At 44.9% G+C, this 14,920-nt stretch overlaps 1 protein-coding gene across 1 annotated transcript; it reads right to left on the bottom strand.

Annotated features, from left to right (window-relative positions):
• Positions 1 to 1,663: 1,663 nt before the first annotated feature.
• On the bottom strand, positions 1,664 to 12,635 carry LOC119456649 (uncharacterized). Its single transcript, XM_037718476.2, has 6 exons — positions 12,386 to 12,635; positions 7,936 to 8,169; positions 7,177 to 7,359; positions 6,436 to 6,555; positions 4,767 to 4,895; positions 1,664 to 1,824 (listed from the first exon to the last, which is right to left on the bottom strand). Exons 1-6 carry the CDS (start codon positions 12,410 to 12,412, stop codon positions 1,672 to 1,674), a joined length of 846 nt encoding a protein of 281 aa, XP_037574404.2. The 5' UTR covers positions 12,413 to 12,635; the 3' UTR covers positions 1,664 to 1,671.
• Positions 12,636 to 14,920: the final 2,285 nt, after the last annotated feature.

Here is a 14,920-nt window from a genome sequence, read left to right as displayed (position 1 = left end):
GCTCGGGCCGGCGTGGGGTGGCAGTTCGCAACGTATGATGCGGGAACGGTCTCACAGTTGCGACGCAACAGCGGGGTTACCAATGCATTGGGTTCTATGGGAGCTGTGCCGGGACCGGCCGAAAACGTACAGCCGGGAAAACGCAGCCCCCGGGAACGTAACAGCGGGGTTCTACTGTAACACTATACGACGCTACAACGCCATCGTGACGCTCGCTCTTTGTTTCCGATGCCTCGCGCTTGTGCAAAACGACACGCGTCCACGCATCCGGTACCTGGTGTGACATTCCAAGGATGAGTGCTTCGACGAAAACGGAAAACGGGTGCGCGTTACAATTGAGGGCGCGTTAGAATCGAGTAAATACGGTAAGCGTTTCTTTTTCGAATTTTCGTGCCGAACCTGCATATAACGAAATCCTCTTTATAACAAAGTTTTTCAGGAATTTGTCAGGTTCGTTATATCCGGGTTTAACTGTATAGCCTTTCACTCTGTGTCTGTAATCCTTATTTTGCCGTTTTGCTTCGGCTTTCAGTTTGAAGCCACTTTCTCTAACCGCCGCAGATCCATACATAGAGTGCACATGAAAACGCACAAAGGTACCGAAGTGAGTGACCCCCAGGTGTTTTAGCATGCTCACACTGTAGCAGTTGCCATAGAACTAGCGTTTTCATGTCAGTCTTTACGTTCTCATCAATACTGAAAGGCATGCAACAGGTCCTTAACAGACATGAGGTACTTTCCAAAAAGTGCATGTCACCATAAACAGGCAAAAGAGAAGCACACGAGCTAAAGAAACCTCCCTAAAGGATGAAGATGGAAAAAGAAAGCTGCAATGCCAAAACCATGATTTGTATCAAACACAAGGTATTATGGGATTAAAACTTCATATGAAATCGAGACTCGATGACGGCGCATTCCGAATTCCTGGTCGACGCGAGAACAGAATTAATAAGTATTTCAGATGTTGCACATACCCAACTGCTATCAGTTTCTGAAATCTAAAGTAGTGCGAATCAAAATGCAAGATCAGAAAATCAATATTTTGGACAAAACAAAGTCTCGCACTACCTTAAAGGGTAGCTGAATCACTTTTCAAGAAAAGTGAGCTTTCAAAGAATTATTATAGTTTTTCTCTCCCTGAATACAAAAATCATAGTTTAACAGGTCAGAAGTCACTACTAGCTACCTTAATTTAGGCAAAAGCAGGCTCCAGCGTCTGCTGGAGACGCCGCGGGTCGTTAACGGGCTGTGATGGCAAAGCCGATCGTGACGTCATTATAGGTATTGGCGAGGAGCAGTGATTCGAATAGAGCTCTCACGTGACCCCTGTATTGACGTCATCCTCGCGTCCGGTCTTTCGCCGCTACGCTCGCCACGCGAAGGGGGCGGAGCTTCAACTGAAAATCTAAACCGCGATTGTGGCGCTGCTACACGCATAATCGAGAAATTAACTGCAGGACTAATTATACTGTGTCAGCCTTCCGAACCCCCGTAAATCTTCAAATTCTAAAACCTCTTCAGCTTCCCTTTAAACGATTTGCACTTTCTTGAAGTTACTCTCTCATCCCTGTACCTAGGGACAAGAATGGCAAAGCTGACGCTGTACCTCTCAAGAGGTGAATTAGTCTTATTTACCGATCGAAATCAAGTTTTCTGCCAATTTTTATCATTCTAAAACCCGCGTCCACCCTTAAGTTCTCTACCCGAACAGGCAGCAAACTCACCTATTTCCTTGCACAGTGCCAAGAAGCTGAGCACCTTCTCGGCAAAGGGAAATGTAGCCCATTTCGCCATAAATACAGACCGAGCCACCTTCAGATAAATCTAAAAGAAGAAAGAAAGGAAGAAAAAAAAAAACATTTATTGTACATGGTGCATTCTTTCCTTTCCCGCATTAAGCCAAAGTGCCAATAAGACATAGAACGAATCAATTGTACAAGCAATGTGCTCTCGATTTCACATAGGGGTGCACAGTAGTTTGATGACAAATTGAATATGGATCGAATCGTTGAAATACAGTTAAACCTTGCTATACTGAGCTGCACTATAACGAAATTCTCAAGATAACGAAGTATTTAACTTTTTGTAACTTCTAGTCATAGAACAGCATGTATTCAGAAGCTCAATATAATGAAGTGCGTCTATAAACAATTTCAATGAAACGAAATTTTACTGCTGCCGCAAAAGAATACCGAGACAATGGAGGCTTCCGCAGATGAACATGATCAAATGGTTGAATTAAAAGTGGCAAATGCACCTCTGCGCGACCAAGAGGGACCGCTGAAGAGGAGCAGCGTCATGTTCCGTGTAAAGTCCAAGTGCGATAACATATTATCGCGCCCTGCACGCTGCTGTATGCTTTGGGTGCGAGGGTGAGCTCAGAAGAATGGTGACTTGACAAGCGCAGTCTTCCAGAGCAAGCAAGGGGAAAAGGGGGAGGCGAGAGCTCGCAGTAATGCGTTCAAGCAAGGGGAGGGGACAGGTTGCTGCGAGTCTCTATAGTGTGGACGTGTGCATACGCAGCCCGCGCACCATGTTTTAGAGGTAACCTGCCGCATGTGCAAAGAGTGGGCGAGCCGAGATAGCGTGGGATCATGTGCACTGTCTTCCCGCGTGTTTAGTATTGGAAGTGTAATATTACGTTTTGGAGACAGACAAAGCATGTTCAGAAAGGCAGACAAAGCTTCATTCACTCCCGACTGCCAACGCTATTGATGATAGCGTTGCCCCACTGTGAGACACACCATCAGCCATGGGGGCGAAGTGAACGCGAACGAATGGCTGGCTTTGTTTCGTACCACCGATGTGAAGATATCGTCGACATGGCTGAAACGGTATCTTTCGTCCAACTCTCAAATTCAACAAAATGAATTCTTTTCAGATTCAAACTTGCTTTTTCCTATTGCCCGATAATTAGACATATTTTCCAGTCCCTTCCATGCAAGAAAAATTTATCGGCGACTACTTATTTGCATAAAAGGTTGAATTTCAATGTAACAAAATTTCTATATAATGTAGCAAATTGCCGGTTTCACCGACTTCGTTATATCAATGTTTAACTTTAGTTTTTCAAAGCATTTCATGCTTAATACTATGCTGATGAAAACAAGACCTGAAGTTAAAAAAAAAAAAACACAAAGAAAACCGGCAGACTTGACATCTGTGAAGTTTTGCAGGAATACTTGTAGCATGAGAGGCCGCACATGCTCGTGGGGCTCGAGCGGCTCGAGCGGCCCGAGATGTGCGTTGTCGTTTTAGCGGCTTCGGAAAGCTTACGTTTGCGCTCCTCAAATTCGACCTGGCTCAGCAGTTTCTTTGGGTGAATATTTTGGCGGGAAGTTTTGATGTGCCTGCTCGGTGAAAATTGTTGCGGCACGAGACGCCGACGTGCATTGAGAGTGAACAGCGGCGCAGTTGGGTTATTGTCGATTAAAAGCATGCAGTACACTTCCAACAGCACTACGCCACACGCACAGTGAAACTGTTAGGCAAAGATGCTTATCGCATAGCTGTGAATGCTATGTGCAACGACCCGCAAGGAGATTTGTTGGTACGAGAAGAGAAAACCAAATGTGTGCTGACATTTTCACGTGACACGGGCAGGTAAGTACTGCGGGGAAGCTGCCGTGGCGGGTGCTAACCGCTCTCGATCACGCAAGCCCCACGCCTTGTTCACATGGGATCTAGCAGCCGTGAAACATATATGATCACAGTTTGGCTGAACTGTACTGAACATTGGTACCAAAAGAGAGTTCTGGAAACTTATTCACCAGTAAAAAAGAAGCATAACTGTATTGGGTCATTTTTTGTGTTCTCAATTGTGAATGTTGGCGCCGGAAGATTGTATGAAGTGGCACCGTATCAATGAGGTACTACTGTACGGCGGCTACTCAATTCCGGGACCCAATTGAATAGCAACTATTAAATTCAAGGACTGAATGAAATAGGACAATATTTAATTCGTTATTCTAAAGTTTTGAATATTTGCACATCCCTAGGTTCATAATTATACAGCAGCTGTGATCTGAAATGATAACCTTTTGGAGGCACCTTCACTTTTGTGCAACTAATCATCCACATCATTCAATTTAACAAATGGCATTGCTTCGCTGAAAATCTCTGCATGCGCAGGGATCTGTATTATCAGCTAAGGTGCTGTTTAAACATCCTCACATCTTTCTGCTGCGTTTGGCCTCCCCGAAGTTTCGTTTTCTGCCGTTATCGGAAAGTTGGGCGGACTGGGCCTCTGCCGTTGCTTCTCTCTGCGCCGCAGCCGCAGCATTGGCTGAGACGTCGGCTCGTACACGCGTGTTCCGGCGCGACGTTTCACCGTCAAGAGTAAAATTTCCGCTGTGTTTTTTTTTTTTTTTTTCGTTTTCTTTCTCTCCGTTTAACGTTGAGGGTCTCTCCTAAGCTTTTGCTCTATGGCGGTGTCGGAGTAATGCCGGTCGGAGGCGCCGCCACGTAATTTGGCACGCTGCTGAAGGCATTGTCGAGGCGCCGTATGTTCAAATTAACTGCTGCAAATGCTTTCGCGTTCAAATTACCGGGCGTTTTTGCCCATAGCAATACACATAACTTTGACGGGACCACAGCGTCAGTTCGAACAAACCGGAAGTTCGAATTAAGCGTGCTTGAAATAACGAGATCTGACTGTACTACTCATTTATAACCATTTTTCACTAAGGGAAAAGTTCGTTGCAGTTTGCCTTTTGTTTTAAAAGTCCCACGACAGCTGTAGCTATAAAAGAAACCACCAAGCTTACCTTGACCACTTGGACAGACAACTCCCGACGTCTCCCAGTTTGACCCGACACCTTTGGCAACAGGCGCTCCTGTATCCACTCCATCTGGCACTCAAATGTTGATATTGCCATGAACTCCTCTTTTGTCACCTGGGTGTAGTCATAGTCATCATGTAAACCAACTAAAATACTGCCACAATATTTTATAAACAAGGCATTTCTGCAAATAACTGTCATGTAGTAGTACTTTGTCGAAAAAAAGCTAAAGTAATTGTGAACAGTAATTTGACAGTTTACAGTGCATGTTCACCATTTCTGTCAGTGTCACAATGTCCGTGTCACACTGCCCTAGTGCAAGATGCATACGTTAACTAGCAGTGTATGCAAAAAAGTTTCCTTAATAGCTAGAAGGCCAATGCACTGATAAATGACATGCGGCTCAACAAATAAATTAGCTATAGTAAAGTACAGGGAACTATGTGGCAATTCTTTAGATGTCTGCAGGAAGAAAGTGTCCAAAATTGGGATTTTACGCCCAAGAGAATTCTTTGGCAAAGCATAGAAAATCATTGGCAAAATGCAATGTATATTAAACAAAGGAGTCCTATGTACTCGTAAACAAGACTGAGACAAAAGCCAGAAGTGCCACAAGCAGAGGTGGGAATGCTCCAAGTCATTTTGTAGCAACTGTTGGAGTAGATCAGAGCAGACAAATTGCGATTTTGGAGTAGTCTGGAGCAGGTAAATTTTAATTTAGAGCGTTATTATAATTAAGTGGCGTAACAGTCACAAAAGCCTTGCATTCTGCAGCATTAAAGAAGTGTTTAACAGCATCGTAAAGGCATTTTCATACTATTTTTGCATTAAGTGCTGGTGAAGTGACTGTAGGTGTTTTCCAATACAAGAAAGGGAAAAGGTAAGGTGAATGAAAACCACAGTGTTTAATTCAAAGACATTTCTAAGTAATGTGAGAGCACAATCTAGCTCAAATCCTGCTCTACACATGACTGACTTTGCTTTGCCACTCGGAAGCACCTAGATGTCTGGAGGTCATGTTGAGCGATTCTGTGCAAACACCCTCAATAAGGTAAAGGGCGCCAAATTCCTCCTTTCTTGGCCTCTCCTTTTCAGACTCCCATCGCCACTCGCCCTCTCAATTTGCGCTTTTGATCTTGGCAATCGCATTGTACAGTAACGTGGTCAACGTGATACCAGAATTCACAGTCACCGCGATCAAGAGCACCTGTAATGACTCCACTCCACTAACATCTAAGCACGGATAAGCCTCCAGAACTCTGCCTGCCCTCGCTTGACAGCTTGGGGGGCAAAATAAAAGAATACCGCTACCTTTACCTTTATTCACAGGGGTTAAAGGGGCATGGATGTTTGCGCCCACTGGCAGCCAGAATACAAAAGCTACTTTTACGTGCGCTACGAGACCGACGACGACGCTCTGCACCACACCAGATATCTTTCGCAGACGCCTGCCCAAGCCAAAGCTGTTCTGGTGCAGCGTGGCACAACTTCAGTTGCTTTCGGTGGAATTTGATTCCAGCAATTTGCCTAAGTATCAAAATGGCGCAAATAGCACAGTATTACCCTACCCATACACGACCTATAACTTGCAAAAACATCTGTGTGTGGATTTCAAAAACGCAAATATTTTCCCCATAAAACGAGGATTACTTACGGGGTGTTTCTGGCCCTGAAGGAGGTACGTGAGGAGGAGAAACAAGTCAAAGGCCGTCATCATCTCGCCTTGAGCTACCATTCTGCCGTTGGAGATGGAGAGCAAGTCCTTCAACGAGTCCTAGAAAAGACAAACCACACGCGAGATGTAAACATGATGTGTTATGAAGTGGATACAGAGGGATATCTCATAAGAACTGAGCAAATAGCAATATTACTATAGTCTCGATAGCAAGTTATACGTCATATTTACACTGTTTCTTTTTAACTTGTTTTTAAAGTCCCCTATCGTATGTACAAAATAAATAAATAAACAGTGCAAAAAAAGTTACGACACGCAGCTTTGCAGCAAGAACAACAGAAAAACACAGAACACTAATGGCACTAATGAAGGTTAAATAATACAATGCAAAAAATGCTTGACAGAAAGCCAATATCTAATTTGCAAAAAGGGAGTTAACAAAAGCATGAGTTTAGCCACTTCAGCAACCTGTAACGGAATGCCCACTAGACATAGGTTGTTCTTGTTTGCGGCAGCATCCAATAATGAGCAGCAAATGTACTAAGCGTAAGTTGGACAACTGTATTAGGAACGAATGCTACTTTGAATCATAATATCTAAATGAAGTTGTAGATGGCTCCTTGAGGCAAAAAAAGTGGCATAGAATAGCAGATGGTGGCCCGGAACACCTACATAGCACACAGCACAGCCACTGAAAAGCAAGCAAGAGGAGATGCTCACAGCAATACGCAAGAGGACGTTCCAGGTGTCGAACAGGGGCACAGTGTGATGCTTGAGCAACATCATCTGCAGATGGGGAGACTCCAACAGTTGCCGGAGCACCTGCAATCCCATCTCAGGATTGCAAGGCCGCCGTTCGACACAGAAGCGCACTCGACGCTGCTTGACCGGTGTCTGCTTGTTCTGCAATGTAGGACAAAGAGGAGTTGCCATCTTTACTGCAAACTGAAGTATGGCGCCCATCTTTCCCACCAAGTACAGTAGAACCTCGTTATACGTTCTGGAAAAAAACTTGAGAAAAAACGTACTAACCGAAAAAAGGTACGATCCGAAGTGACTAAAGGATTTAACAGACTCAACTGTAGTTGACATCTACGTAGGTAAAGCGTTGTGCAAATCGTTGCACGAGATGCCGACGAGCGTAGAGCTGGTGGCGCTACAGCAGCCAGAGACACGTATTGCGTACTGTTTTAAGACGGCGACGGGAAACCGAAACAAAATAGAGCCGATGCGCGACGCCACATGCCGCTGAAGCAAAACGTGGCGCTCAAATTGCACTGCCAGCAGCAGTGAATGGCGGTATGTTTGGATTATTGCCTACTAAAAGCGGGCAGTACTCTACCAACGGCACTACGCCCCACGTGCTGTAAAACAGATAGGTGAATCTGTTTGGCGGTGATAGCCATGAATGTGGCGTTGAAACAAACAGAACCAGTGGCTGGCTTGGACTACCCAGCCGATGCAGCTACCGACACTCACCTGCAGCTCTTCGACAGATTCCACCACCAGTCCCAAGACGTCAGCTGCACGGTGCATGTTGCACATAAACAGCACACACTGCTTGGCTTCCTCTGACAGAGTCAAAGGTGCACCGGTATTGGGCACAGTCAGGAAGTTGCGAAGCATTGAGAAGCAGCGCAGGGACAGATTGCTGGCTTCATCACGAGGCAGTAGGGAGGCAGCACTCAGCACTGAAATCTGCAAGCCGAGAGACTGCGTACAGAGAAAAACAGAGGGTCATGCTTTGTTGTACTTGCAGTCATCTTTTAGCTGCACAACAAAACAAGGCGATATGCAAACAACTGCTGCCTATAACTTGTTATTGGACACTGCCAAAAGTCCAAGTCAAGACTAACTTTTTTGCACATACTTGTGACTTGAGCGTTACTTGCCTTTCTAGACATGACGTGGACCGCACAGCTGTCAATCATCTCACGACTGAAGTCAAATTGGTGTACATGCATCCTCATACATTCCAAAGCAATCGCTAACGCTCACATAGATTCAAGAATGTACCACACTGTCCACGTTACCTGTGCAAAACCCCGATTTACAAAGACACCTCACCGTTGCTACAACTTTCACCAAGTGTCAGATACAAAAAGCACCTTGTGCACAAGAGTGAGAGCCTGATAACACTGACAGTTCGGTAGGGCAGCACCAGCAAGAAGTACAACAATGGCAGGTGGCACTAGCAACATGAGGGTGGCTGCAAGTACTGTCTGTGCCACCTGATAACCACTGATATGACTAGCAATGGTTTGAGCAAGCAATGTAAAATTTAGAATTTGTGTTTGGATCTCACCATATTGTAGAGGAGAGCCAGAGTTGTCACATGTGATGGCTCAATTCTGCGACGTGTGCAGTCGCTGATAAAGCGCTAGTACCCATTCTTGCCGACAGCAGCATCAGTGTGCATGCTACCAGGGATCATTGCCACTGTGTGCAAAAACATGTCCTTCGCAACACGAACATGGCCTAACAATACATACATGGTTTTTGCAGGATGCGCTTGTAGCCTTGCCAATAATGCCAGTGGTTATCAGAGGGTGTGGATGATACATTCAGCTATGAACTCTTTGAAATTAGTATGCCGTATATACTCGCATAATGCTTGCACCCCGACATTGGTCATCAAAAATAATTTTTTTTTTCCCTCAAATAAACATAGCACCTTTGAAAATTGCTGTAGCAACTGTCATCTGCTTGTGCCAGCCAGTGATAATGACAGCAAATGGCAGCCGAGCACACGGTCGGTGCGTGCAACCACTGTCAAATACGATTCGGAAGCAGCGAGGTTATTGCAGTTTATGAAGTGTCCGAGTTGCACATGGACAGCTAACACCGGCATTGATTGTCTTTGTGTCCCTCTACCACAGTTTGGGGAGACGTTAAAGAATTGAAGAATTACAGACCCATTAGCTTGCTTTCAGTATTGTATAAAATATTCACCAAGATAATTTCCAATAGAATCAGGACAACACTTGACTTCAGTCAACCAAGAGAACAGGCTGGTTTCAGGAAGGGATATTCTACGATGGACCATATCCATGTCATCAATCAGGTAATCGAGAAATCTGCGGAGTACAATCAACCTCTCTATATGGCTTTCATAGATTATGAAAAGGCATTCGATTCAGTAGAGATACCAGCAGTCATAGAGGCATTGCGTAATCAAGGAGTAGAGGAGGCCTACGTAAATATCTTAGCAAATATCTACAAGGATTCCACAGCTACCTTGGTTCTCCACAAGAAAAGTAGAAAGATACCTATCAAGAAAGGGGTCAGGCAAGAAGACACAATCTCTCCAATGCTATTCACTGCATGCTTAGAAGAAGTATTCAAGCTCTTAGACTGGGAAGGATTAGGAGTGAGGATCGACGGCGAATATCTCAGCAACCTTCGGTTTGCAGATGACATTGTCGTATTGAGCAACAATGGAGAGGAATTACAACAAATGATTGAGGACCTTCATCGAGAAAGTGCAAGAATTGGGTTGAAGATGAATATGCAGAAGACAAAGATAATGTTCAATAGCCTGGCAAGGGAACAAGAATTCAGGATCGCCAGTCAGCCTCTAGAGTCTGTAAATGAATATGTTTATCTAGGTCAATTACTCACAGGGGACCCTGATCATGAGAAAGAAATTTACAGAAGAATAAAATTGGGTTGGAGTGCATACGGCAGGCATTGCCAAATCCTGACTGGGAGCTTACCACTGTCATTGAAAAGAAAAGTGTACAATCATTGCATACTACCCGTGCTAACATATGGGGCAGAAACTTGGAGGTTAACAAAGAAGCTCGAGAACAAGTTAAGGACCGCACAAAGAGCGATGGAACGAAAAATCCTAGGAGTAACGTTAAGAGACAGGAAGAGAGCGGTGTGGATCAGAGAACAAACGGGGGTAGACGATATTCTAGTTGACATTAAGCGGAAGAAATGGAGCTGGGCAGGCCATGTAATGCGTAGGATGGATAACCGGTGGACCATTAGGGTTACAGAATGGATACCAAGAGAAGGGAAGCGCAGTCGAGGACGGCAGAAAGTCAGGTGGGATGATGAGGTTAAGAAATTCGCAGGCGCAAGTTGGAATACGCTAGCGCAAGACAGGGGTAATTGGAGATCGCAGGGAGAGGCCTTCGTCCTGCAGTGGACATAAATATAGGCTGATGATGATGATGATGACCACAGGGCGTTATAAAAGCAACATAGTTGGTTTCAAGCTAAGGTCGACGCCAGTGTCGACAGTGATGACATGACTAGCGATAAGCGATGTCAGTGTTGACACTAGGCACGTTTACATGTGGTGCATCCCCTTCGTCTGAAACAAGCCGGGGCTTGCCTCCGGCGAGTGCTTTTCGTCAGTGAATGGGGGAGAGTCACGTCAGCAGCGGTGTTTGAATGCACCCACACAGGTTTATTTGCCCGTTTCAATCTACTCTCCTGGCACATTAATGCAATGCACCGTTGTCGTGTTAATGTAAATGCGGCTACTGACTGAATATGTCAGCCCAGAATCACGGAGTTTCTTTAGGTTCAGCTGTCTGCAAATGGAGTCACTAAAAGGCCTTTGCAATTTCAGCTAATGTAGAACCTGTGCTCCTATTACAAAAGCTGATATTGCTGGGCAGTAATACAGTGTGGCTGGCATGAGAACTGCAACTTACAGCCACTTCTTTTTAGAACCTAGAACTTTTCCTCCAAAAATTTTCCCCACATAATTATCGCGCCCCAGCAAATTTCAAGGAAAATCTCCAAGACCCTTTTCGAAAGAATAGAGTGCAAATTGAAAATATCTTCAAAACAGTGCGAAAAGAAATAGAAGCACAGCTTTATACAGACCAGAAGACAAAGCAGGCAGACAGCACACATGCATACCCCCTTTGATGCCACACGACAGTTTCCCTCAAGCAAAGGCAACCGAATGAACAAGAAGTAGAATACTAATCATATTGCAACATGCTTGCTCAGCCATTCAGCACTACTTCCTAGTGGTGCACATTACAACAGAAAGCGCTGTGGCTCTTACATTCAAAAGGATGCAAGAATGACAGGCGTGAACAGAAACACAACTAGCGACCTATATCATTTAAAAGAAAAAGTAAATTACACCGGCTTTATGTGGTTGTGTGCGAATTGAGCCCCTTGGTTTCCCTTGTTCATTGCATACTGAGGTTCTCGACTCTGGCAGCCTTGTTGCCTACAGGTAAGCATACGAGGGTTAACTGGCCAGCTTGCCTGCTCCCAAGTTCACATACTACGAGACACCTACAGTTAAAGGTATTCATGTCGCACTTCGGCCATTGTGGCTCTGTAAATGCTGGAACTTGCAAAATTCAGCTTCTGGCTCTTTTAGAACAGAACATAGTCTATCTTCACTATTAAAACAATAAGCAGGCCCGAGCAGATTCCATCAAAATCCAAGACATCATGGTGGGCTGGTGCAAAAAATTCAAGGTGGTGTCGCCACCCGTTTTTCATTGTCGCGTTTTTTAGGGCTTACCAAGCCTCTTCTCATTGCAAGAGTAACTATGAGCTGTATTATTGAATTACATTTCAATAACAAACACTTTCTCTTTATTGTCCTTTTAATAAGTTTCTTCACCTAGTCAGACTGGACTTGCGAATTGCATCTGAGCATGCCATCGTGTATTCTTCATCCCTTTCCTTTTCCTTATTCAATGTGCTTACACTGCTTTCCATGCATCCGTAGCAAAAGCCCAAAAGCCAGTATTGTTGCATCGAAAGTGCTTGCCAAGCCACGGAGACACTGCCAATGTGCTGCTACGTGCTAAGCAGTTAAATGTGCAGACTACATTTGCGTTGGGAGTGGCCAGTTATGGCATCACACGTGCAGGTCAAGCAAAGCAGGGAACTTCCCGTGTGCCACTTCTTGTGAAGAAGAGTTGCGGTCAGCCATACTCACGCCATACTCAGTATTGGCGCCATTCATCGCATTGCTCTGTGTCAAGGATGATTGTCGCTCACTGGTGATGGATGTTTTCCGTGATAATGCGTTCTGTTAGAATGAATAGTTAGAGGTTCAAGATGTAGTTCACAAGACTTCCTAGTGTCGACATCATGGCCTTAAAGTATGCACCACTGTACAGAATTTTCCTGAAGGAACAAATTTCATTGCATTCAACATTGGCTCATCAAGACTCAAGCAGATGAGTTGTGATATGTATTTCACGATCATAATTCCCTTTGGAAGAATTTGTGGTACTTAATTCATACTATCCACATCCAAAATGAAAATACCATTCTTTTTCTTATAATTCAAGAATGCAAGTTATCTGCAGTAACTTAACTGAATGATAGTAATGCAGTTTATAGGGTCTTAGTCAACTTTCCTTTTTTTTTTTTTTCAGGTTACCTACTCTTGTTGTCTTCTACTGAACTGATCCTGCAGAATGCTTGGAATAAATGTTGGCCTTAGAATGCACCAACGCCTTCCATGAGTTCATAGTGCTTGCTATGCATACAAAAGATATAGAGTGGTTAGCAGAGCAAGTTTCTTCGTTCATATGCTCCTGAGCCAATGCATTGCATTTGAGTGCGTGCTCTCTGGTCGGTCGTGGCAGTGACATAGGCGTAAAAAATTTAACTTAACAAACACTCTCAACGTATACAGTCTATGTGCTTGATCAATTGTTGGTACAGAAATCTGGAATGAAATACCCTACTCCATTAAAAAACTTGCGGGAACTGCCGCCGTGATCCGCGACACTGAGACTAGTGCTGGAAGAGGACAAGAAGTGCATGAGCAGTGGCACGAGCCGTAGCTGGATGCTGCTGGCCAAGACTTGGGACCGCTGGCCAAGACTTAGGCCTGCTGACTGTGGGGCCGCACCGTCCCCTACACTGGCACCCAACACGGGGTCACAAACTTTAAAGGGACCCTGAAACGATTTTGACGATTTTGTACAAACGTACTGAGTCGTTAAAGTAGGTCCTTCTGATCATTAATTGACGCATCTAAGCGCTCCACGTAAAGCGTGTAATTGATTATAAGGTTTTAAAAAGGTACATCGCTACCGATCGCAGCACTCCAATTGTTTTGTGACCAAGTGACGCAATTTGACCATAACACGTCACTGGGCCAGCTATCCGATTGGCTGCCAAGGGCGCGTCATTGATAATTTTTCTACCATTATGGTGAACAAATGTTGTTCGTAATAGTTTAGATGTTAGTTAATTTGTTTATATGAAAAGAAAGTAACCGAAAGAGAATGCACAAGGACATGTATCACTACACTAAAAGCATTTCCGGTCCACAGCAAGTGTCGTCTGCTTGTGTTAAAACGTGCTCCGTGTTGACGAGAGCTGCACGGTCAGTGTTGGTCTTGTTCTTTCTTTTCGCAAGCACCATGGTTCGCCCTTGCGTTGTGGGCTGCAAACGTAGCGATCGGCGACATGTCAAGCTGCGACATCGTGCCCCGCTGCGTGGCAGCAGACAAGCGGAGTGGCTGCAGTGCATCGAACTGACGGTATCCAAATGGCACCAGCATCTACGTGTTTGCAGCCGTCACTTCACGTCGAAGGATTGCCACAATAGAATTTACCTTGGCCGGTATTCGTGTAAACGCAAGCGCAAGTGTACTGGCCGTTTACCACGTTTTACGTGATGAACGGAGGGGCAAACGTGAACTGCTTGCACGGTGCAGCCACCTGGCGGCACAAAGCTCAACCAAACACACAGCTAATATAGCAGTAACCAAGTTTTTTCTACTTTGCTGCTGGCTCAACTTTTTTGCAGGAGCGTAATCTTGAACACGTCTTTTTATGTGTTTAAAATGTTTTACACTTGGTTACAGGAATATTAGCTCTGTACTTGGCTGGTTAAGCTCCGCGCCACCAGATGGCTGGACCGCGCATGCCGATCAGGCCACTCACATACGTCTACGAAGCTCCTTCATCACAGCGGTATGGAGGGGCTTTAGTTTATGCCTCTGGCTATCCGTCAAAACACCCAGCTCGCCTGTAGTTACCGGAATACCGGACACGCTCGGCGCTGTGACAGAACGCTCGCAACGCACGCTGCTTGATCGCTCTCGCTGGGGATCGACGGCCGGGCGGCTAGCGGAGAGGTTGGAGAGCCTTCGCACGCTGGCTCCAAGACAACCGGAAGTAGACGACAACGTACGTCACAACATGACGTAGAGCCAGCGAAGGCGGAGCTTAGCCCTGATCCCTCGGTGAACGAGTTGAGGAGGAAATGCATGGCTAGGGAGGAGGGCAACTTGTAATTGTCCGTAGCTCTCTTAATATGAGACGCTTCTCTTAAATTATGACGCGAATGTTTTACTGTAGCTGTACCCTACATGTCTACAAAATTTGTCCGAACCGTTTCAGGGACCCTTTAAAGTGAAATTTTAGTGATGCTACACTATTTTAAAGCATGCATATAAGATTACCTATTCTTATTTTGGATTGCATTTTGTATTTAATTTTATGTTAC

This window comes from Dermacentor silvarum, chromosome 6 (genome assembly GCF_013339745.2).
Source record: "Dermacentor silvarum isolate Dsil-2018 chromosome 6, BIME_Dsil_1.4, whole genome shotgun sequence".
NCBI lineage: Eukaryota > Metazoa > Arthropoda > Arachnida > Ixodida > Ixodidae > Dermacentor > Dermacentor silvarum.
This window is presented reverse-complemented; position numbering and strand designations above follow the sequence as displayed.